The sequence below is a fragment of the Poecile atricapillus genome, chromosome Z (assembly GCF_030490865.1).
Source record: "Poecile atricapillus isolate bPoeAtr1 chromosome Z, bPoeAtr1.hap1, whole genome shotgun sequence".
NCBI classification, from domain to species: Eukaryota; Metazoa; Chordata; class Aves; order Passeriformes; family Paridae; genus Poecile; species Poecile atricapillus.
Window position 1 is genome coordinate 93,549,975 of NC_081289.1, and position 23,776 is coordinate 93,573,750.

Genomic DNA, 23,776 nt, shown 5'->3' on the forward strand with positions numbered 1-23,776 from the left:
GAAATACCTGTCTTAACCTGTCTATTTTGATGAACATCTAGTTCTACCTAGGGACAAGACATCCCAGAGGGTGATGTGGGAGAAAAAGAAGTTTTCAAATAATTCAGTGGTCAAATTATGTCAAATTAGTATGCAAAACTGTCAGCCTGCAGCAGAATACTTGGAAGAAGGAGGGAGGTATACAGAGGTATACAGAAAAAAGGCCCAGCATGGTTCTGCCCTGCAAGCAGTTTCCACTCATCATAGTGGTGAGATGCCAGGCAATTAATTGACTGCAAGACAATTCTCTCTTCTGCCAACTCTAGCAGATTACTACTTTCTTTGTATTTATGAATTTTTTTCAAAATACTGTATTTACCTCTTCACAAACAGTTTGCAGTGGGGAAAAAATGGTAGCTAGGTGAATGAACACTCCACACCCTGTCTTGTGCACTGAACTTCATGAACTGACTTCTTTGAATGTTTGAAGTGCAGACAGATAAGCAGAAATCTGTAGGAAGAAAGCTTCACCCACAACATCTGAGAGCTGGGGACTGGACTTCTCATTATTGTGTAGGCTGCTGGGACCTCATCTCAGCATAAGCCTTGGGGCATGACTGTAAGTAACAACAGGTGTAAATACTGCATGCATCTGTAAGTTGCATGCATCTCAGCTTTGTTAGGAAAAAACCTAAACACAACATATAACAAGCAGCAAACTCATAACCTCATGAGTAAAAATTAAAGATGCACTTCAGTTTTATAAGATATGTCTGGGAAATACATGGAACAACAGAAGGTTTGGTGTCACCAGCATTTGATTTTCACTGATCTCCCTGGGTACAGAAACATCTTTCCATGATAGGCACAGATGACCACCAGCTTCCCATATGTATTGTATGTTAGTTGTGTGGCATGTGTAGCGAGCTTGTGCACCTTTGCCCGTGTATTCTCTATTCTCATTTACTGTGTAAATTTAGATCCTTTCATTTTGGAGCAGTGGAGGTCATTACAATCCTTAATAAAAATATATGAAGTAGAAGAAATGAAAGATTAATAGTACTTTGGTAAATCCCAAAATGCAAAGGCATTATTAGCATTTAACAGCCATTGCTGGCAGTGTCATTCCTATATGCTGCAATTGGCAAGTAAAAGGGAAATATTAATTTCTGCATTCATATGGATGGTGCAGTGTGAAAGCCTTTGTAACACATTCCAAACAGGAATCCAGCAATACAAAGGTCTTTGGTCAAGTCCCTCCATGAGCAGAATTTTACCCTAAAAGACCAAGTCATGTTTCTATGGAGCAGTTTAATTGGATATGTCTGAATTTAAACAAAATAAATACTTTTAAGTTCAGCCATGAATCAGTATTTCTGTGTTCCCTGGTAGGATTATTGTTATTTCATCATCTTCTTGTTTTGCTTTGTTGTCATTGCTAGCTCCAGAATTTTGAAATTTCTTTAACATCTCCTGTAAGTGTTTCTGCCTTTACTCATCTTCAGAGGAACACTAGTCTAGTAGAGATCCTTGTTCCTGATCAACAGTGGCTTGTCCCCAAAGTAACATTGTTATTATAAAGCCATGCCAAACCATGGGAATTCACATGTTCACAGCTCACTGTGAGATTCACTGGTCAGCTTTACTCCATTTGCTGCTCAGAAGCACTGCTGGACCATGTTCATTGCAGAAATGACTGTTAAGATGGAGTTTAAGTCAAGAGTTTCAGCAAATAAAGGAAATTCCAGAGACCTCACAGTACCTTTTACTGTGATATGTTATGACTGCATATTCACTTTCCTCAAACCATGGAGTTTAGTGCAAAGCTCTCATCCACTCTGCTGATAAAATGATGAAAAGTATGGGGAGTTATGTTCTAAGAGGATCATCATCAATTAGATTCTTCCTGGACTGATTATTCATCTTTTTCCCTGCTCATGCAGATATTGTCCCTGCATGAGCCTTTCCACAGTGGTAAGCCTATTTGCTCTTCATATAAATATTTATGTTGGAAAAACAGACAGTACAAATGACTTGACAGTTTTGGAAAATATAATGTAGGCCTTTATGGTAGGATAGGGCAAGACAGAGTGAGTCAGGAGATCTTGATTCTGATGTTTCTTTAAGTCTTCCTAGAAAATAAGTGTTAATTGTCTGTCTTTCATCTTAGGCAGAGACCTGGTGGTTAACAAGGTATTTCTGGAGATCAAACCCCACTGTCATATTTCCCTACAGAAAGGCACTTTTAGTCACCAATGCCAACCTCTTCTGCTCCAGCAAATGCATCTGTTAAGAAAAGAAATACTATCAGCAGGGCAACAGGTGGCATATTACAGCCAATCTTGAAAGGTTATAATAAGAGGGAGTGTGTGCGAGCGAGACCAGAAAAAGTGGAAAAGAGGGGGACTAAGATGAAGGAAAAGGCAGTAGCAAGCATTTTTTCCTACTACTGCACTTACAGTGTGCTGGAATAAAGGTCTGGTGACTTTGCAACACTGGGGTAGGATACTGCCCTGGAAGTGCATTTACCCATTGTACTGTTCTCTGTTTGCTTAGAAGGAATTCAGAAGGGATTTGCTTTCTCTTGTTTCATGAGCCCCACGCTTTCACTGACCAAAGTGGATACACACCAGCTGGCCACGTCCATCACCACCACTGGGTGGGAGAATTCCTGATTATACTTAGATCTCTCAGACCCCACTCTGTCACTCGCAGAGAAGCTCTGCTTGCACACCACTTCCGAAATGCAGCCGGCTGGGAGGTCCGCACGCCTTGCCTGAAGGAGCTGAATGCCTTCTGGATCAAACATGAATGACCTGCTGAAGGTGCCCCTGCTGCACGTCCTCACCCTGGCAGCCCTTAGCTTGGCTGAGACACTTCTGAAAGGTTTGCTTGGAGGGGCTTTTTCCTGCTCTTCTTCTGCTATTTGCTGAAGGAGGTTTTGCAGAGGGGAAGGTGTCTCTGGTAACGGTGGGGTAGGTGGTGCTGTAGCATTCCCAAAAAGGACAAAACTGGTCTGCTTTCAATGGTCACTATCCTTTTAGATACTCTTTTAGAAGGATATCAGTGAAAATATTCTCATATTTGTGTTTAGAATTGGAGGTTCTTTGTCTGTGAAAAGCACATAGTCCACTGTAATAGGCAGGGCGACCTTTGGGTTCAGCCTAGGTAGGATGTAAATTTCTCATGTGAAAGGAGGCTCAGAACTGTTAATGGCTGGTAGCACCAGTTTCTGCAGAATCCAAGATTTGTTGTATTCAGCACACCTATGCGGGTTTGTAGGTATATAAAACTTCAAAAGAAATAAGTATCTATGATGTCTTTACAAAGAATATGTATATAAGTACAAATATGCAACGTTTGTCATAGTATTTGACATAGAAGTTATCATATTTCCTATCTTGTGTGCGCACATACATACACACACACATGCACTTTTAGCCAAGAAAAAACTTGGTAAAAAAATCTGTTTAGAAAAGTCTGAGGTAGGAAATGCAACCAGCATTCTGGACATACCATTTTGTAACAATGTGAATTTTTGTGAACAATTTTTGCTGAATGGTGATGATCTGGTGCAATTTAACGCTTACTAGAAACTTTGCAGCTTCAGGAAAACAAAATGAAATCTTAAGGGGAATGCCAGTATTCACACAATAGGCCAACATTGCTGCTCTTGTAGGGCTATGCTTTTACAATAGTTAGTCACGTTATTCCCAAAATGAAAAAAAAAAGGGAATAATGTGTATTTTTTATAAAAATGTTTTGAAATAAAAATGTTAGTATTTGCCTAAGGCACTAAAGTAAGTTTGTGAACTTTACACTTTTTTAATGTTGTGGTAAGACAAGTGGTATTGGAAACACAGGAAAAACAAAGAGGACAGTGATAGATTTTTTTCCTGGTGTCACAGTGTAATGAACAGATACATTCCCTTTTCTAGGACATCACTGCTGAGCTGTTTTTTACCATAGGAACTGCAATTTCTCCAGGTGTCTGCAATGTTGCAGAGGGACTGGTTCTGTTTGGTTTGCCTGCTTGGTCTGGTTTCAAAAGTGTGAATCCAAATCCAAACCCAAGGCATTTGGAAGCTTCTGGTGGGCTGGGGATAGAAGGAGATTTGGCTTTCTCATGGTCCCGTGACCAGCCTTGGGTAATTTTTCTATCTTTGGAAACTACAGCTGACATCCAGAAAAATGGCACCTGTGTGGCTTTACACATATATAAATTAATTTATTTTCAATTAATTTAAAGCCACAAGGATACCTTAAAAATATCAGAAAGCCCAATATACGCACATGGAAAGGCCTGGCTCCGTTTCTATGTGATGATAGATATGTCTGCACATTGTCTAGATTTTATTTTCATATGTTAAAATTTGGTAATGCACGCATCATAAGTTTAGAGTGCTTTCTGGAGAAAGCATGGACTGACACCAGCACCCAGGCTGTTTAGATGGCTTTTAGATGTACGTACCATCTCAGCCATTTTGGGACTCTGTTGCTGCCTCACAAAATGACGGCATGTTCCGCTGCCCACTGTCCTTACTTGGGTTAAGTATCACAAAGGTGAAAAGAGCGTATGAGAAAATTATACATCCCTGTTTCTGTCATGGTTGCTCTCTGATGATGTAGAACTTGGGAAGGAGCTTTAAAATAATTTATTTTCCCATTATTGTAGTGCTGTCAGTTTGGACACTATTTTTTTGCAAGCACGAGGCTTGATTCTGCCCAAAAAGCTGTATGGCTTTCAAAAGGTATCAGGTCAGATCATGTCTATGCAATATTCTGTCATCTGTTGAACAAAAGACACACTTAAAAGGTTTCTAGAAAATTTATTTGATATAGAAACGTGACAGGTCTTATTTGCCCAAGGAACAAAATACTATCATTATGCATACCAGCTCTTGGTATAAATGTAATTTTATTACTTATCGGAGTGGCTGCGTTTATCGTTACAACAGTTATAAAACTGATTGCTTTGAACTATTGTTACTGTAAAAATTTACATTTCTCAGGGTTAGAAAACCATTCTTCCAGAGATCAAGGAATGTGGACAACAGCAACAATAACATACTATATGAAATTATATTGCAAAACTCTGGGGTTAATGCCATCACACCCCAGTAAACTGTCATGATGTAGCAACCTCTCATTCGAATTAGACAGGATAACCATCACTGTGGCTTATTCTCCTAAGACAACCATCAGTAGCAGAAAAATGAAGACTTTATAGAAATCTTCCACTTGGTTTCACTGGCATGTGATTCATCTGGGGAAAAATACAGATTATTATTTCTGTTTAATGTGACCCAACATGACCTAATAAAGGTGTATCATGATGCATGATACAATTTGAAGCAGTGATCTTAAACAATGGTCTTTGGAGCTATCTTAGATGTAGTTTTGAGTTTTACATAATTATAGTCATTATTGTTAATCAATGATACAATCCAAATCCATAGAAACTAGAAATATTATTGAGGCAGAGTCATTCTAATGAAACGTTACAACCATTTAGAGTTTTATATAAACCTGATAGTGGAAGCTGATCCTTTCTTCCTCTAGCTTCATTCTGGCAGAACTCCAAAGACATTCTAATTTCAACTTCCATGTAAATTGAAAAAAGGATTAAAGTATTGACTTTCTATTATTCTCAGTCACTTAAATCTGAATGTCTTCTCTTTTGTCTATTGTTTAGAATGGGAAGGGTAAAATGGATATAGGTTATTTTTTACCTAAATTTGAATCTCATCGTACTAAAGAGGGCCAGTAGATACACAGCAGCTGGGATTCTCTGGAAAAAATAATGGGCCAGGTACTGCTATACTCAGTGAGGAACAAGAAGACTCCTGATCCATTATATATTTACAAGGGAGTGTTTCAGGAATACGGTAAAAACTAGTTTATCTCAGCAGAGTTGTCAATGAAATTCAGTCCAACCAATATGGATGTGTGACTCTTGCAGCCACTGATCAAGACAATCAGGAGGCAGTGGCTGCAATGAATACCATGAGCAGGGAAAGCAAGTGGCTAGGCTTATGCTTTGATCCCTTCCAGCTGTGCTTCAAGTCTTTCACCAGAGCGACGGCAAATGTTTCTAAAGATACATTCAAGTCGTGTATGACAACAGGACTGTGATAATAAGCATTAGACATAGCTATTCAACTTCTAACCCTCATGCTACTTGGTTAGAAACTGTGAGAGCAAGAGAATGTGTCTTAGTCATGAAATCTGAATTACCTGAATGGTCTTTGTGAGCCCGGCTTAAAAAAGTATAGTGCTATATAATGGATTTGGTGTTCGTACATAATAGGTTTTGTTGTTGTTTTTTGTTTGTTTGCTTGGTTTTGATTTTTAAAGATAAATAGTTGAGTGAATAAATCCTGTAATAATGACCAAAAAAGTCCAAATTTCATGCTGTAATAAGGAGGCACTCCTCCTACTGCAGGGGCAAGTCAGCTTGGCTTCAATTTGTGTGCTGCCCCTTGCACTTCCAGCCTATGCAATGCCATCCCTGTAGCAGTGGGACTCAGCCTCTCCTGTGTCCTTGCAGCATGCTCCCCTGTTGCTGTGAGTCTCGAGGAAGAGGTGGGTCAGAAACATGGGATGCACTGAGCTTGCTGGAGCTTGGTTTGCTCTGTTTTGCATCTTATGGTGAGGCCTCAAGGGAAAATGCCATTGAGTGACCCTGCAGAGACATGGCTTCCTCCACCAAAGGTGTTTGGCAGACTATGTAACTCTCTCCAGTTGGCACCAGAAGGTGTTCTCGTTTTCTCTCCTTTACACAGCTCCCTTGATCAGCACTCCTCTGGAAACAGTGGATGCCCTGGTAGAAGATGTTGCCAAGTTTGTCTGTGTAGTGGAGTCATATCCTGAGCCGGAGATTACATGGACACGCAACAGCATTCCCATCAGGTAGGGAGCAACCCCAGCCCTCACCAGCACTTCCTGCCAAAATTGTCAGTGCTTTCTTTCATGATACAGAATATATCTGGACATAAAAATGGGCCTGTGGCAGGAGAGAAAATAAGTGGCTGTAATTATATAGGGTTCTGTATTTCTGAGGGAGTGGTAAGAGCACTTGTGGGCTGCTCTTGCACCTTCACACACTTGAGCTTGCAGAGAGTTGGTTTCTGCTGAAAGCTACGAAAGGAGTTTTCTCTCCAGCTTCAGACAATTCAGTCTGCTCTATTCCTCAGTTTATGCATTTATGAAGGATGAGGACACTGTATAATATTTAAAAGGAGCTTAGCAGGACTTGTCTGTCTCAATGTGCTCAGAAACTTTGCATGGAATGGGTTGTTCTATGCCTTTCTTGTTTGCTTCTAGTTCTGGATCTGGAAATTGTCTTCTCATTGTTATGCAGTCTAAGACGTTAACCACCAGACATGAAGACGTCAACAAAGAAGGCAGACTTCTGGAAGTCTGGAAATGTGTTATGGAAGTTGCTACCATTGCTTTTTCCCTTTTGCTGTTGACAGGTTTCTATAAGTAAACTGTACTTGATCTTCTAGCTCTGAAATCACATTACATCTGCCGCATGGTTTTGCATCAGTTTCTCATTCTAAATAGCTGTAAGTGACTTCCTCTGTGAGGGAAAATGCAGCACAACCTTTGTGTAACACAGTCAATACCTGTCCTCCACAGGAGATGTCCATGGTGGGCAGACAGTCCTGAAACATGATTCTCACTGTTGTGGTCAAATATCCAAAAAGCCTTTGAATCACTGGCAGAGGAGGCTCCAAATCAGTCAGCACAGAAGGGGGTCTCACTGCTTGGAAAACTGCTTTAGAGTAGGACAAATCAGAAAATGACAAATATGAATATAGGCCTTCAGAAATATATTTTTTTCATTTTCTGCAATCTCAGCAAAATTTGGCCCTAATCTTCTGACCCTGGCTTTGTTCTTGCATGGAGGTCTGAACTTCCATGGATGTTATTTCCAAAAGTTTCTCCTAATTTCTTTCCCATCAGTGACGCCATGACTGATAATCAAAGCAGGAAGAAAAAGCCATCCATGAAGAACTGTGCTTTTCTCTCCCTATGTCTTTATAATTCTCCATGTGTTCTAAGGTAATTTGAAGGCCAGATCATTTATCACCTCAATCTCCTCTTCCAGAATTCCAACACATCTTCCTTAAAGCCATTCCACTCTCTCTCTGAGGCACAGTACTTTGACCATAATGGAAAATAAAGATAAAATCACCTTTTCTGATAAGGCCATAGAGCTCAGGTGTTTCATTCCTCCACTGGGACTTCTGAAGCAGCATTAATAACAGCAAGTGTTTCACTTTCATATGGCATTAATATTCAGTACTGCTGGATACAGAAGCTCAGGCCAAAGACAGGAAAAATAAGCTGAATATATTTGCTACTTCCTAAAAACTCAGATGAAAGTATTTGCACAATGGAAAAGCATCAGATCAGAAGACTCTTTTTTTCTGGAAAAAACCCACATAAATGTATTTCTGTGCCTGTGTGTGTATCAAACTTCAAAAGGCCTAGTTATTGAAAGCAATTAATATCAGTTATTTGATTTCCAAAATTTTCTTCTCTTGCAAAATGTCCCAGCATCCTGGACAGACAGCAAAATTAACCTTCAAAACAAAAGAGTATGTAAACTTTCAGCTTCAGTGGAAATAGAGCAAGGGCAGAGAATACAGTCAGCACTAGTCTTCTGGATGTGCCTTTCCTTATGACATCAAAACTTGCATAAGTAAACCAGCAGGTGCCCTGTGCTGACTGAAATGGTACCTGTCCCATCTTCCAGACTAGGTCTGCCCACAATGAGCCTTTTTCTCTCCATGAAAGAGGACAGAGTCAGCATGTCTTTTACACCATGGATGACTTCATGGCAGTCGTTCTTCCAACATTGGAAAAGAGGAGAGAGATGTAATACTGAATGGTGAAATGCTGTTGCCAAGCATGAAAAAACATGCTTAAAACATCATAAATGGTACTTTCAGATTAGTCAATGACTACTGTACAATTTTTAACAGTAAAAAACAAAACCTGATATATGTAGTAATCAGATATTTGTGACTTCAGGTCAGAACCGTTTTGCCACTGTTCATCAGGATCAAAGTCCGATTGCATGAAGGTGTTTCCTAAAAGCATCAACAAAAGAATGAAAAGAAAACACAAAGAAATTTACTGTTTGTGGTGTCTACTTATACTATTTATTTTTATTTATTGTGATTTTGCAGTTGGGAATGAAAATCAATAGCACAGACTTCTGATTTTTCACCATCTTTCTTTCTGCTTTCACTGGCTCTCACATTTGAATACATACATCCTCCCTACTCATATATCACACTTCTCTTGTCATGCTCAGATTTTAAATTGATCTTTGCTCCACATACTTTGTTACAATATCCTATATTTTTGTTGCTCCAGCTTTAGGGCTTTCTTCAGTTCTCTGAAATATCCAGGTTAAACCTGCTGTCATTAAACTATAGCTATTCTTGAATCTAACTTTCAGATGGCTTCAGTACATTTCTTTGTTTGTTCATTGGTTTGGTTTTTTTTTTCAAAACAAATAGATAGAACCACTCCAGGATGTAGACACCAAAGTTCATGGTTTTTGGTTTGTGTCTTTTTTCATAAATGTAAAAAAAATGTTTCCATAACTTTATCTGTTTAATAAAAAAAAAAAATACTGTGGTTTTTTTTTGGTGTTTTGTTTTTGTTTTGTTTCAATTTTCCTTAAGAAGTGTTCTTTAAACAATTTCACGCAGCTCTAGTTCCTATATAAGCATCTTTCTCTTACACTGAGAATTATACCTAAAACAGGACCTGGCTGGAAAAGATTATTTGTGCTCATGCCTGTCCTTGGCCAGTCAAAATCCCAAACATGACACCTACTTATTTTAGCAATGTCTGGGTGGCAGAAGAACTGCCACTACACTAGTGACAGTCAGGACCTGCATGGTATAGAGAGAATCTGAATCTTAAGGCTGAACTCAGAATTTTCATCACCTTTCCTTCTGCTAGCGGGTGGAAAATCAAAAGTAAAACTTATTGCCATTTGTAGTGACATCAGCAGTGTGCTTATTCAAACACAGCTCCCCTTCTCTGTCCCTGCCTGTCCCTGACAACCTGTGTTGTGCCCTGCAGGCTGTTTGATACCCGGTACAGCATCCAGAGGAACGGGCAGCTCCTGACCATCCTGAGTGTGGAGGACAGCGATGATGGGGTGTACTGCTGCACGGCAGATAATGGGGTTGGAGCAGCTGCGCAGAGCTGTGGGGCTCTCCAGGTGAAAATGAGTAAGTGGGAATGCCATTCCTTCCTGACACCATGTGTTGAATCCAAAGCCTGAAAGACTCTCATATGTGGCACCTGGGGATCCACATTCAGGGCAGATCCATGTTCTTGTGAAGCTGGGTGCAGTTCTTTGAGTCAGAGACATGGCATATGGGATCATAACTTGATGCAATTGGGATTGTTCACTTTGAATAACACATACTTATTCTAAGATCAGAAGATGAAAACTGATGCTTTGAAGAATGCCCTTTGTGCAAAACTCTAAGAGAGGCACAGTGTGATAGATTAGACCTCTGTGGCAATACTGCATAAATCCCTGGTGAATTTTAAATGTAAAATTTCACTAATCAGATTTCTTCCTGAGGATGGCAAAAATCAATTAAATTATGTTCAGATGCTTTCAATAGCAGCGTTGAATGGTCTGGAGCACCATGTTGCTAGCCACTCGCATGGCTGGAGTTATTTACACAAACACTTTAAAGGGCAGCAGAGGTATATTCTGGCTAAAGCATCTGTTTGTAGGAAAGGATTTGTTTGTGCTGATGAGATGACCTTCGAGGTCTGGTAATTCTGGAACTCTGCATCATTTCAGTCACTTGCAGGTGGCGGCCAGGAGGCAATGCTCTCTGAAGGTTGCTTTTCTGCTGGTTCATTATCATGCAAGGGCCTCAAAATGTCAGATCTCCAGAAATACTGAGATGATGATCTTTTATACACTCAGCTCAGACTAAGACACACCATGTTCTTTCAGTAAAATTAATTTAAATTTATTCCTCATTAATTTTATGGGAGTTTGATTGCTTTTTCTTTAAGGCTTGATTGTCCTTTTCACTAGCATAGTTATAAATCCTTCGGTTAAGGACATTAATTGTGTTTACATGCCTTTCTTGTTGAGCTAGAGGCAAGTCAGGGTTAAAACTCTTTCAAAATCAATTCAATCCAGATCTGGGCTTTGAGACAAGACAGTGTTTACGCAGTGAAGAATGTCAGAACCTGGAATGCTAACATTCTTCAAAACTGGAAATACACTTATCTAAATTTGGATTTTAGCCCAGGTCTTAATTCAAATGACTGTCAAACTCCACTCAGGAAAACAAATAACCCATGCAAGTTAGCTGCTTTTGCATCTATAAACTGAAACTGAATGCTGTGCTGAAGAAAGTTCTTTCTTACCAAAGCACTTCATAACCAAGAAAGACTGCTCTATCTTGCAGCAATACACAGAAAAAGCAGAAGATTTATTGATGTAATTTCTGAATTTGTCTCATTCTAGTATCCCTTAGCTTCATTTCAACCTTAATTTTTGGCTTTTAAAATTTTAGGACCCAAAATAACCCGTCCACCTATAAATGTGGAAATAATAGAAGGGTTAAAGGCTGTTCTTCCATGCACTACAATGGGGAATCCAAAACCTTCTGTTTCATGGGTCAAAGGAGAAACAGTTGTAAAGGTAAGTAGAAAATGGTTTTCAGTAAAGCTAAATATTTGCTAAAGGTACTGTGTTAGATATTAGCATTAATTATAGTATTTGTAAATTCTAGTATCTAGAAAGGAAACATTTCGAAAATCGAGGGCTCATCTCATAAATATCTTCATCTGCAATAATTCTACATACAAACGTAATGCTCTATGTGTGTCTATATTTTATGTGATACATGCTTGTTACTACTAAGTATGGCCAAATACTGAGAAAACCACTTGCAAGTGTACTCTGAAATAAGAACTCTTTTGAAGCTATAATTCACTGATCTTCAAAAACAGCAGTGGGTGAGTATGTCATGACAATGCTGAGTAGGAAGAGCTGGTCCCAGATCTGTAAGTCATAGGACAAAATGTATAGTGTTCATGCATGTAAGCCTTTGATCCTTGTAAATAGATTTTTGATGCTGTTTGTGTGCATCAAAACGTAGAGTCCCCACCTCAATTGCTCCTTCCTCTGGCAGGAGACTGCTCGCATTGCTGTCCTCGATTCCGGGAATTTAAGGATTCACAATGTTCAGAGAGAAGATGCAGGACAGTATCGTTGTGTGGCCAAGAACAGTTTGGGGACAGCCTATTCAAAACCTGCAACAGTGGTTGTGGAAGGTGAGTGACTTTTGAACCAGATTCAAGCTCCATGTCCCAGCCCCTTGTGCATACCCAGTTAACTTGAATTAACCTGAAGTATTGCGTTCATAAGGAGACTCGAGGAGACTCGAGGAGACTCGAGGAGAGGAGACTGGAGGAGACTGGAGGAGAGGAGACTGGAGGAGAGGAGAGGAGACTGGAGGAGAGGAGAGGAGAGGAGAGGAGAGGAGAGGAGAGGAGAGGAGAGGAGAGGAGAGGAGAGGAGAGGAGACTGGAGGAGAGGAGACTGGAGGAGAGGAGAGGAGAGGAGAGGAGAGGAGAGGAGAGGAGAGGAGAGGAGAGGAGAGGAGAGGAGAGGAGAGGAGAGGAGAGGAGAGGAGAGGAGAGGAGAGGAGAGGAGAGGAGAGGAGAGGAGAGGAGAGGAGAGGAGAGGAGAGGAGAGGAGAGGAGAGGAGAGGAGAGGAGAGGAGAGGAGAGGAGAGGAGAGGAGAGGAGAGGAGAGGAGAGGAGAGGAGAGGAGAGGAGAGGAGAGGAGAGGAGAGGAGAGGAGAGGAGAGGAGAGGAGAGGAGAGGAGAGGAGAGGAGAGGAGAGGAGAGGAGAGGAGAGGAGAGGAGAGGAGAGGAGAGGAGAGGAGAGGAGAGGAGAGGAGAGGAGAGGAGAACTTTTACCTTTATGAACCTGAACATTTTCTGCCCACTAAATGAACACCAAATTGATGTTTCAGTTTCTGGTCCTTATGTACTGTGTCCAATTCTTATGTACAGAAGGTATTTGCTTTGTGGTGTAAACCACCACCAGATTCAGAGTGCTGAAAACAGTAGACAGGGGTACCCAAATGTTGGCAACAAGGCATTCTGTCTTCCTGGATGTTGTAAGAGAATTTGGGTTGGGCAAGGGCTTGTGGAGTGAGTGGGGGAATGACTGATTTAACGGATGAACTAATTTTTATTTCTAATTCAGGATGACTGTAATGCAGAAAGTAGAAAAGGGTCTTCATTTTCTTAGTAAGCTTCAAAGAACTATTGTAATTTACATTTGGAACTAAGAGGTTACTTAGTGTGCAATCCCATTTCTAAGAGGAACGTAGATTTCCTTCTGGGAGCAGTATCAGATATATTAGATCCAATTATACATCACTGTAGGTCTACTGTTTTCCTAAAAAATTCATAATTTTTTCAGTTTTTTTGGGTCAAGTTTTAATATTTATACATACAGACCATGTTCGTTAGAAATTCCTTAAATAGCTTTAAAACAGGAAGGCAGCTATACTTTACCTAGATTCAGAGCTGTACTTCTCCCAGGGTAAACATGATGAGACAAGATGAAAACAGTCAGATTTGATGTGAACAGCTTAGTCCTGGGTTTTAGTTTGGCCCCCGTCATTGAGGCAATGGGCAAAGGCTTGCCAAGAGTTAAACTGTGAGTGGCAGATACTTGGTGCCACACACACAAATGCTGAAGAGCCTCCAGCACTGCAATTCTTTGCTGCCACAGCCACTTACGGAATCTAAAAGCAAGCTGGAATTACACCAAAAATCTAGGCTGCTAAGGTGGATTTCTTGGTTTTTCTCCTTCTCCAGAATTATGCAACGGCCTGTTAATTCAAGGACTGGCAAAATAAACCAAAAAGACCCTACTTGGGGTGTGTATGTGTGCTTTCTCAAAATGTAGAAAATAAGTTTCTAATTGATTAGTGGCAGGTCAATGTTCCCACACAAATTATCCCCTCCTGTTCCAGTCGTGTGTTGGATGAACAAATAAATGCTTTCTTCCAGGCTCACCTTGGTTCTCTGCTATAATTTACCTATATAATATACCTAATTTCAGGTGGCCATCCAAACTAGTTTTGGTTTATAGTTTGTTTAACACAAGTTTGGTTTATATTTTTGGCTTCCAAAATCCAGAGGTATCAGTCCCGATATAGTACATAGAGTGAACTGCGCAGGATCCATTTGTTCAAACTGACAACAACATTCATAATCCAGATCCAGCAGCTTGCTGTGCATACAAATCCCTTCCTCTCATGGTATTTTAGATTAATTTACATGGATATTTAGCATAACTACATGTGAGCATACCTGTGTATGCCTGCAAGAAAGTATGTGCACACACGACCTTCACACACCTCTTCTATTATTTTTGGTATCCCTCCCCTCCTGCCTCTCCTACCCCATTAGTATCAGCATTTAAAAATAACTCCAAATAAATTATACACTAAAATAATTCAAAGAAGGAAAATCACGCTACAGTACTCTTTGAGCACCCATTTTGTTCACAAAATTTATGAAAATAGTTGTTTATTGCTTCTCTGTACTTTACTGTACTTTTGTTTTTTAAATCTTAGTCCTAGTATTTACTGGAGTTTCCAGCCTGCTTAGTGTGGTTTAATATTAAAATAAAATGAATAAGCATGGCTGGTTCACTACGAATATTTAAGTCAAGGCAAGGATCCATTTAAAGAGCAGTGTAAATACTTATGCTTAGCCAGAGCTGGATCACATGGATCTTGATGTGCTGTGTGCTTCCATTTTAATGGGTCTAGCATTAGTCCAGTGTGGCATCCCACCCTTACATGGAAGGGAGCATCCAAGGATCATAGGTCCTTGTGGTCAAAAGGAATGACAAAAGTAAGAGGGCCTGCCAAAACTTACAAAGTTTTATTAATAAATAACACATTTGGCATGGAGATGTGTATGGTAATCTCTGACCTCCTATATAAGAATGGGGCAGTGGGTTTTGGATAAAAGGCTAGAATGAAAGGAAAGAGACTGAGAGAGCGATGGATGAAAGAGGAGAGAGAATGAAAAGAAGAACGGAAGATGGTAGATATCACCAGTCCTGGCTCCATCATCAATCCATCTGATGGGGTATGCAGGCCCCTGGAGTGTCCAGGATTTGTAGTCCTTTTTATATTGAAGTTTCTGTGCCCTGGAGCTAAGTTTCTCATTCTCTATGCAAATGCGCAGCCCATTCTTGTAGATCTTTCTGGAAATGGGTTGGGGGGCTTTAGGGCTCTTGTGTGCTCTTGATCCCCCCTTACATTCCAGGCCTGCCATTGGCCTTATTCCTGTGCCTCAGCTGTACTCTGCTGTGCTTAGCTCCAGGAGCCAGAACAAGGATACTTGTCCTAGAAAAGTTCTGCCCTACTTCCACATGGCTCCTTTCTCCAGTCGTGATTGGTAATCGGCTGTTGGTACCAACAATCCTTGCTTGGCTCCACAGATATGTGTTTGGGACATACACATTAGCCCCTTGTCTTCTAGGCTTCTGCATCCTGCAATTAGCTTCAGGCATTGTTCAAAAGTCAGAGGTGCTCTTGAAGGATTGACTCTCTACCTTCTGCAAGCAATCAGGCTCCTAAATGTACTTTTGGTCAGGTACATGAGTAAATTACTTGCTCAAGTTCACCCAGAAATTGAAACAAGCCACAAGTACATAGAGTGAACTGTGCAGGATCCATTTGTTCAAACAGACAACAGTCTTGGCCCAAGTATTTACACTACTGAGGTACCTTACAGTACTACTTATCTGGTTTCAGTGGTCCAAGGTAGAACTGTTTGAAAAATGCTGCTATTTTGATTTTCCAAATATTTTTTCCTTTGTTCCTTGTAAGCTTTCCTCAGCATTCATAATACTGTCCTCTATTTATTACTTTTAAAGAACAACTTTATTATTTTTAAGGTTTTATTATTTTTAAAGCAAAGTGGAAATAATTTGAGCAGTAAGTTTTAGATGAAAATTCAGGTGCAGTTCTTGTCAGGAAAAAGAAAGCACTGAAGGCCTCTCTTAGTGGAACTGATTTTTCAGTTCCTGATTTTCATCAGTGAATGTAGTGAAGATAAGGATTCTGTGAGTTCTTCACCATGAAGAGAAGAGACCTGTCCCAGGTTAGGACAGCCTGTTTGCTTTCCCAGGGCACCAGGGCTCAGGTCATAAATTATAATCCTGAGTCAGGATTTTAACTAAAAGGATTAAAAAGCCTGCCTTTTTGCATCTTTTCTCAAAGTCTGGGGCAAACTCAGATGAATTTGGATAATGGTGAAATAGATTTTTTTCTTAAGAGATATAATCCACAAGTGGTAGATACACAATCATAATGGATCTAATTGTTTGGTTTGTGGGAAGAGCTGGGTTCTTTACTGAGAACTGTGTTGAGTCTATGGACAGCACTGTCCTCACTGAAAGTCTGTGTGGAGTGCCTGGAGGGTATTAGGAGAAGAAACAGGCCATAGAGCATGCCATTGATTTGACATCAGGGAACAGGCTCAGGAGATAAGGGAAGGAGCAGGGATACAAGAGGCAGGCACTGGCCAAGGGAGCCAAATGAGTGACTATGCAAGATGGGCATTGCTCCTGAGGAAGACTTACACACAATTTTTATGATCTTGGTGTTTCCTGTAGTAAAATGATACATGTCTTTGGTTTAGTTCTGAGGAATGTCTCAGAGGAGTCAGGTTGGTTCGTTCTGACATCTGCTAGGGTTGTTATAAACTGGTTTTCCACTAGTGAGCTGGTTCATAGCTGTGCAGAAGCTGCATGGTTGTCTTTTCCTCACTTGGTTCTTCTAGTTGCAGCCCACTCAGCTTATGAAAAAAAGGACTAGTGAAAGTAGTCTGGCATGGAGCTGAAGTGCAACAGGCAGAAACAAGCCTTTTCCACACTACTCTGCAAAGCTAAATACAAAAGAAATGCTGAATTTGTTGGGTCTGCTAAAATTAGAATATGAAGATGACTTCCACTTGCTCCTCAACATCCACTGATGTCTACAGAAGGTAACATGTGCATTGAGATAAAGGAACAATATTATAATCTTGACTGTTTGCCAAGAAATGAGTTTTTAATTTCCTGGAGGCTAGACTTCTGACCTGCAGTTTTGTATTCATTTTCTATCATCTTAAGCATTTTGCTAACTAGCTTTTTAATCACTGCATTATCAGTTTTGGTAATGTACACTTCCGCAAAACCTAGAAGAGTATTTATACACTCAATGAAGTATTACTTTGCCAAAGGATTTCCATAGATTTCTTCTTGTTTGCTATATTGATTCTCAAAGCGAATCTCTGGCTGAAAGGTTCCTGAATAAATCCAAGATTCAGGACTATGGTCGAATAGAAGCATTTGCTGGCTTACCTGATTGGTAATTCACACAGATGTCTGAAGGCTGAAGTCTAATGACAAGATGTTGCCTGAGATGGCCAAGATTCAGTTTTATCTGAAGTCTGAAATCACTCCTTTGGAGATAGAGGAGCAGCTATTGCCATCTATAGTGTTGAGATTTGTCATCAAATGCAGAAATTCACATTAATGTAAGTGAAAACTCTGGGCAGGGGACAAAGATTAGGCTGTGCCAAGGCATTTTTTGGACCTCCTCTGAGCATTTGAAATCTGTATCGTCTATAAGACCTTTATCGTTATCCTTTATGCATTGGACAGCTATTTATGTACATAGGCAGTAGAAGGGGAGGAATTTTTGTTTTTGTTGGTATTTGCAGTGACATTGAACCAGTCCATTAACAGGACCAGTCCCACAAGAGCCATGCAAGAGCTTTTCAGGTTCAGCTTCTGGGTCTGCTGCCTAAAACTTACAGTCTACAAGGTCTGACCTGAGTAAAGAATGGTATTCTCCATATCCATTATGTATGAATTGTGTGATATTAAAATTATATATTTAAAGCCAAGAGATCTTATGAGGTGAGAGGCGTGGTAATATTCCTGTTATGAGCACCCTTATCACTTATTAACAGAGTGAAGCTGCCTCATTCATTTTTTCTTAATATGAGAAATGAATTCCATTGGATGATTTTGCTTTAATCTTTCACTATCTTTTTCAGATACTGTCCTTATAGCCAGTGTTCAAATTATATGTAATTCCTGCATCAAATAAGAAGTGTCTATTGCAGAACAGCCACAGACCAGTAAATTTTGTGATGATTTACAGGTGTCATTGCCTGACCTGGGCTCAGTTTTTTTCTTTGTTTTGGAGAAAATTTCTTCTGTCCTTGGGGGAAGGAAGGGACAACTTTGTGAATTGGTAGATTTCACATGAAGAAGGGCTCTTGTCCTTCTTCATTAAAAAAAAAAAAAAAAAAAAAATCACAAAAGGAATTGAAAATTTGACCATGAATTTCTGACTGCTTAGAAGTAACACCTGCTAACAAATAAAAAAATGCCATAAGCCATGTTTCAGCCTTAGCCTTATATTTAGCTTCAACTATTGGAAATTGGATTTTCTGGAAATTATACTCACTGAGCTGTACAAAGGATTATGGTGGATTAGGCACTAACACAACAGAGGGTAAAATATTCTTCTGAGAGGTGTCCTTCCAATCTGACAGCAGCAGTGTGAATGGCAGTCTTCTGATGGAGGAAGACAGTGTGAATAGTCTAGGTGTGCAAAAGGGTTTTGTTCTCCTAGGGTAATGAGCAAACTTCCTGTCTTTCTAGGTGTTGTATCCAGTGAGTGAAACCTCTGAAGTTCCAGTTTTCTCAGTCATGCATTTTTAATGTTGAAAAGTATAGAAAAAGACAATAAATAGAGAGACAGCTATGTGAGAGGAGAGAGTGAGTATGTGGATGGTCCTGTTAGTTCTGTACTCAGTTAGATGCAACTCCAACTTGTGATTTGTATGAAACTGAGCTTGATCTCCAGCCTGTTGCACCAGAGACTCATGGAATCCGGAAGTATACTGTGTGATAATATTTAGTTTTGAAGTCATCACTTTACAGACACATGTTTAGAAATTAGCAAGCATAGATCTGTAAAGGAACAAACAAATAAATTAGCCAGGGCAAACGTTAGAAGATACAGCATGTTTAAAACAAACAAAAAAAAGACCTGTATTCTACATGGATTTATTAATATTTTTGGTTCAATCTCTTGTTCTCAGCAGTTTTCAGCTGTCTGAAGAGACATTGGTTGAGGACAACTGACCCTTTCCTTAATAGGCCATTTCATTCATCTCTTTGCTGAAGTGTTGCTGCTCCACTTCATCCTGTGCTACTATGTGGCAGCATATAAAACAATCAAATCAAAACAAGTGCAGAAGCTCCTTAGGCTCCCCTGACTTAGATGTTGTTCGTTTTTGTGTTCCAGCCCTGGTAGATAGAAGTCTTTTCCTGGCCACATTTTATTGCTTATTACTAGCTACTAAAATAATACCCTGCCACAGGCCACAAAAATGTTCCCCTGTAAGCCACTTCTGAAAACTGCCTTAGCCTTAAAAATAGGAAGGTTTTTCTTGGAGAACCATCCCTTCAGAAGAAAGGACCTGCCAGATTTCATCTGGATTTTTATTTTAATAATTTAGTCTAGTTCTTGTGCGAGTGAGGGGGTGGCAGACTAGTTGACAATAGAAAGCAGTGCCATTGCTATTTAGTTAAAAGACTGTCCCTGTAAAGTGTAAAGCACTAGCTTCCTTCAGCTGTTTTTTGGATGTCTTATATAGACTTGGGACAAATTTACATCACAGATAAATCAACAGACTAGGAAGACACACCAAAATTCAAGTAACAGAAATAAAAGCATGCATTTAGGGCAGACAATTCTATCTGTTTGGATAGATTGCCAGAGATGGTCTGTATTTCAAATCAGATGACTCTTGATATATCATTCAGAAAGTTTTTTACACTTTTTGGTTGACTTGCCTGCACTTGGCATAGATGGTGTAGGAAAGGGAAATACCAAGAGACCACTGAAGCAGACAGTCAGCACTGCATTTCCCAAAGATTAGATTTCAGTGTGAAATCTGAATTTTTATCTGTATCATCTTTGGAGGCAGTGTTTGAGGTCAGGTGAATTGCCAAATAGCAAATTGGCAAGGAAGTTTTCCGTTCTTCATTTAAGTATTGGGTGAAATTTCTTCATGGAAATTCCAATAACAACACTGAAGAGGTCTTTGGCTCTGCCTTGAGCAGAGGCAGAAACTCTGGGAAAGGTTGGCTTTTCTGTTTGTGTTGGTGCTGGAGTATGTACCTGCAGGCAATGTCCTATGGTAGTAAAGGGTGAATACAGCAGTTTGATTTTAAAAATATCAAAATATTTGGAATGTGGGATCATTACTGGGAAACAAGAAGTCTGCCTGTAGTTACACCAAAGTATTTGACTGACCTTAGTGGGGTGGCATGGGCGTAACTGAAAACCCAAAATACCTCATTAAATCTCCTCCTACCTGTGGCATTCACCAGAGTCATTCCAAGGCTCTGAGGCTGCAGAAACAGCCATGGCCCTAATTACAGAGTAACAGGGCAAGCTGCAGGAGGAAGAAAACAGCCTCAGACCTTCAGCAAATGACAAGCAGGCATGAGCTATTCAGTTTACTCCTGAGGCTTGCTCTGCTGTGACATTGGCATGAGGTTCATGCTGCTGTCCAGTCATTATCACAGGGTGGCCTCTGGCACTGAGGAGCTGCAGTGAAGGCCTCCTGGGAGCATGAGGCTTCAGACAAAGCACATAAACAAAATTCTTCTTTAAAAAGCATTTGAGCCTGCTATTTCCTTTCGCAAAAACCTCCTTCCCCTAACAAAGACCTTGGGAAGGCACTTGAAAAATTTATGACCTTCTCAAATCATTGCATGAATTGTGGCTTTAAGAGAAAAAAAAGATATGTTAGTTAAAATCCCTCTTGTAAACAGTTGGCTAGCTAGAAAGCATGAGCTTCCCACAGAACAATGAGGGGAGTGGAGGACAGAGAACATCCATAGTTATCAGATAAAGGGGACCAGAGAAAACGGAGACAAGTATTCTGAAGTAGGTGGAGTCCCTCACAGACCCTCACGAAAAGGGCATATCAAACAGGAAGCTGAGAATTTGGAACAAAGATGGATCTCTGATGTAGGAGGAGTTAGATGAGTTTTCAACACTAAAAATCAAGCATGCATGATGGATAAGGTGAGCAGGGAACAGGCTCCTTGCTATTCCCCAAACCAGGGAACATCCTGGCAGCTACTGCTAGCAGTACTTTAAAGTAGACAAAAGGAAGTACTTTTCAAATGGCACATAATTAAATTTATGGCATTCCTGTTACCCAGTGGTGGAGACCAGATGTTAGGATGATGCATGAATTATCTAATTTTTGGATGTCACAGTGATTCCCCGTAAGTGTTTGCTCAGTTCCTTAGAGTGGGAGAGGGAGAGGGAGAAGGAGAGGGAGAGGGAGAAGGAGAGGGAGAGGGAGAGGGAGAGGGAGAGGGAGAGGGAGAGGGAGAGGGAGACTTATGAAGATTTGAAGACTGCAAGTATTTCAATACGTGCGCACAGACTGGTAGCCTCGGCAGCAGTCATGATGGGTAGTGATTATGAATGGAACAAGCAAAGGAATTGCTCCTTGACTTCGGGAGGCTGGGAACTTCCTTTCCAATTTCACATGCAGAAGTAAGTAGAGGCAGAGATAAATGTACCTGATATGACTCTGTACTGTATGACTACAGAGTCATGAGATGAGACAGAGCATGGGGAGGTTTAAAAGGGTCTTTCCTTCAAAGAAACCAAACACATATATAAGACCAGTACTGACATGAAAAGAATTTCCTCATTCATTTCCTTAGGAAGTAATTTGAACACATTATCCTCACCGTCCTTGAATCTAGTGTTTGCTGTGTATATAGAGATGAACGCTTGCACTGAGCAGGTTTTATATAGTTACACAGGATATAAGCTATCTATTTACATTTTACTCCTGGTTATTACATCTTTGCGTATTTGTGGTGTCTCCTTTTAGGATTCCAGAGACATCACCATGCAGTGTAAAGTCTTTCACAGCTGAGAAGTTAGAGGCTGATATGTTTACCATCACATGAGTCCTTCTACTAATGCAAATTTTCCTACCACCTATAAATCTAGGAGTCCACCCTAAAATAAAGTTACCTTGAAAAGTTATTGCCTTGCTAAGAAAAATTTGCATTGATATCAGACACTAGAGCTTTGAATTTGAAGGCATATGATTCAGGATGGAGATGTGTTTTGCTCCATCTTACTTCCACACAGATCTTGAATTGTCTCAGGCGCTCATTTCATAGCCTCAGGCTCCAGGCTGAGTGTCTACATATTTCTGTGGAGTCTAGTCTGTGCTGCATGATATTTAAAGGACTATGACAAGACCCAAGTCTCACAATTAATATATCAGGAGCCAAAAGAGCTTGCATCTTGCAATTTTGTACAAAATGCAATATTTCAGATGCATTGGAGGCTTATCTTCCTGGGTTACCACAATAAAAGGGTGAGGATCTGTGGATGATGAAGTACTGCTTACAACTTGCTTACAGTGTGCTACAGCTCTTCCTTACCTTGCTCTTTTTGGCCCTGCGCATAATAGTGCTGTTCTTGGAGAAATAATACAGTGATTGTATGGATTTCCTACTGTGTTTGTACATTTTTTTTGTTTTGATGACTTGTATACACGTGGTTCTCCAGCATTAAGCATGTTCGTATATTGATTAAATAAAATAGGTAAGCAGTTTGATAAAGATAAATGGAAGTGTCTCATTTTAGCTTTGCCTGGGCTGATTTGCTCTTTGCATTTAGCTGGTTGACTTACAAAAAAAGATAAAGACTGCAACTTAGGTAAGAAATACTTGGAGGTCAAAGTGAAACTGACCTTGTGGTTGTCTTGGGAATTAATTATTAACCCATCCCCTTTTCGTAAGTGCTAAGTCACTCACAGAACCTACTGCTGCTGCTGCAAGAAGAGTGGTTAACTGTCCTTGCATGAGAATTTGTTTGTTCTCCAAGGGATTCAGGTCTGTCATGTCAGCTGCAGAGACTGTGTCTTGCCTGGTCAGCCCTGGCTCTTGGAATGTGATTAGCTGCTGCAGACAGCTTGGTGTGCCTGTGTCTGTGACCTCTGATCCATGAGCATGGTGTGGCCTGTTCTTGGCTCTGGTATTTCAAGACTTTTTTAAAAAAATTTTATGCAGGTAATACAGATTCTTCAGGTTTCTATGTATTTAAAAACATATTCATCAGACCTTCCCTCATTTCTCACCAGTGGGAAGGAAATGGTAGTCCCTCTACTTTTTACCTCTCCTTAACTGCCTAGTATAGGCTTGTCAGGAGGAGTGAATGGCTATGAGCTGAATGAATCTGAATGGGGAGTTAGGCAAACAGACTTCTCACTGGCAAAAGTTGCAGTTCATGGCTCTTCAGAGCATACAGCTGGAAAGCAGAATGGTTTTTTATGGCTTAGTAAGCAAAGTCTAAGCCCAGAGACACCTCTGCAGACAAGAAATGATTCTGACCTTTCACGCTTCAGGAACAAAAGAGCTATGGGAACACCAGCAAACACAAACTAAAAATGCTTGCAATTTAGCTAAGTAGTTACACATGAATTTTGCACAGTGCAAAGTCTTTGCCAGGATATTTTCATCAGGAAACCTTCCAAGACAATATGTAGTTTACCAGTTCCTGCAGCAATGTAGACAGATTGGATCTCAACACAACACTGGATGCAAAGGAAATTATGTTGTGCACAC

The 23,776-nt window shown here is 40.2% G+C and overlaps 1 protein-coding gene across 1 annotated transcript in view; it reads left to right on the forward strand.

The window, feature by feature from the left end:
- The first annotated feature begins 2,721 nt into the window (after nucleotides 1-2,721).
- The window catches only part of MUSK (muscle associated receptor tyrosine kinase), a 58,005-nt gene continuing 36,950 nt past the window's right edge, over nucleotides 2,722-23,776 (forward strand). Inside the window, exons 1-5 of the mRNA XM_058827907.1 lie at nucleotides 2,722-2,865; nucleotides 6,765-6,891; nucleotides 10,093-10,244; nucleotides 11,565-11,692; nucleotides 12,186-12,327. Coding sequence (XP_058683890.1) covers nucleotides 2,769-2,865; nucleotides 6,765-6,891; nucleotides 10,093-10,244; nucleotides 11,565-11,692; nucleotides 12,186-12,327 — 646 coding nt within the window. The 5' untranslated portion in view covers nucleotides 2,722-2,768. The remainder of the gene's footprint in view (nucleotides 2,866-6,764; nucleotides 6,892-10,092; nucleotides 10,245-11,564; nucleotides 11,693-12,185; nucleotides 12,328-23,776) is intronic.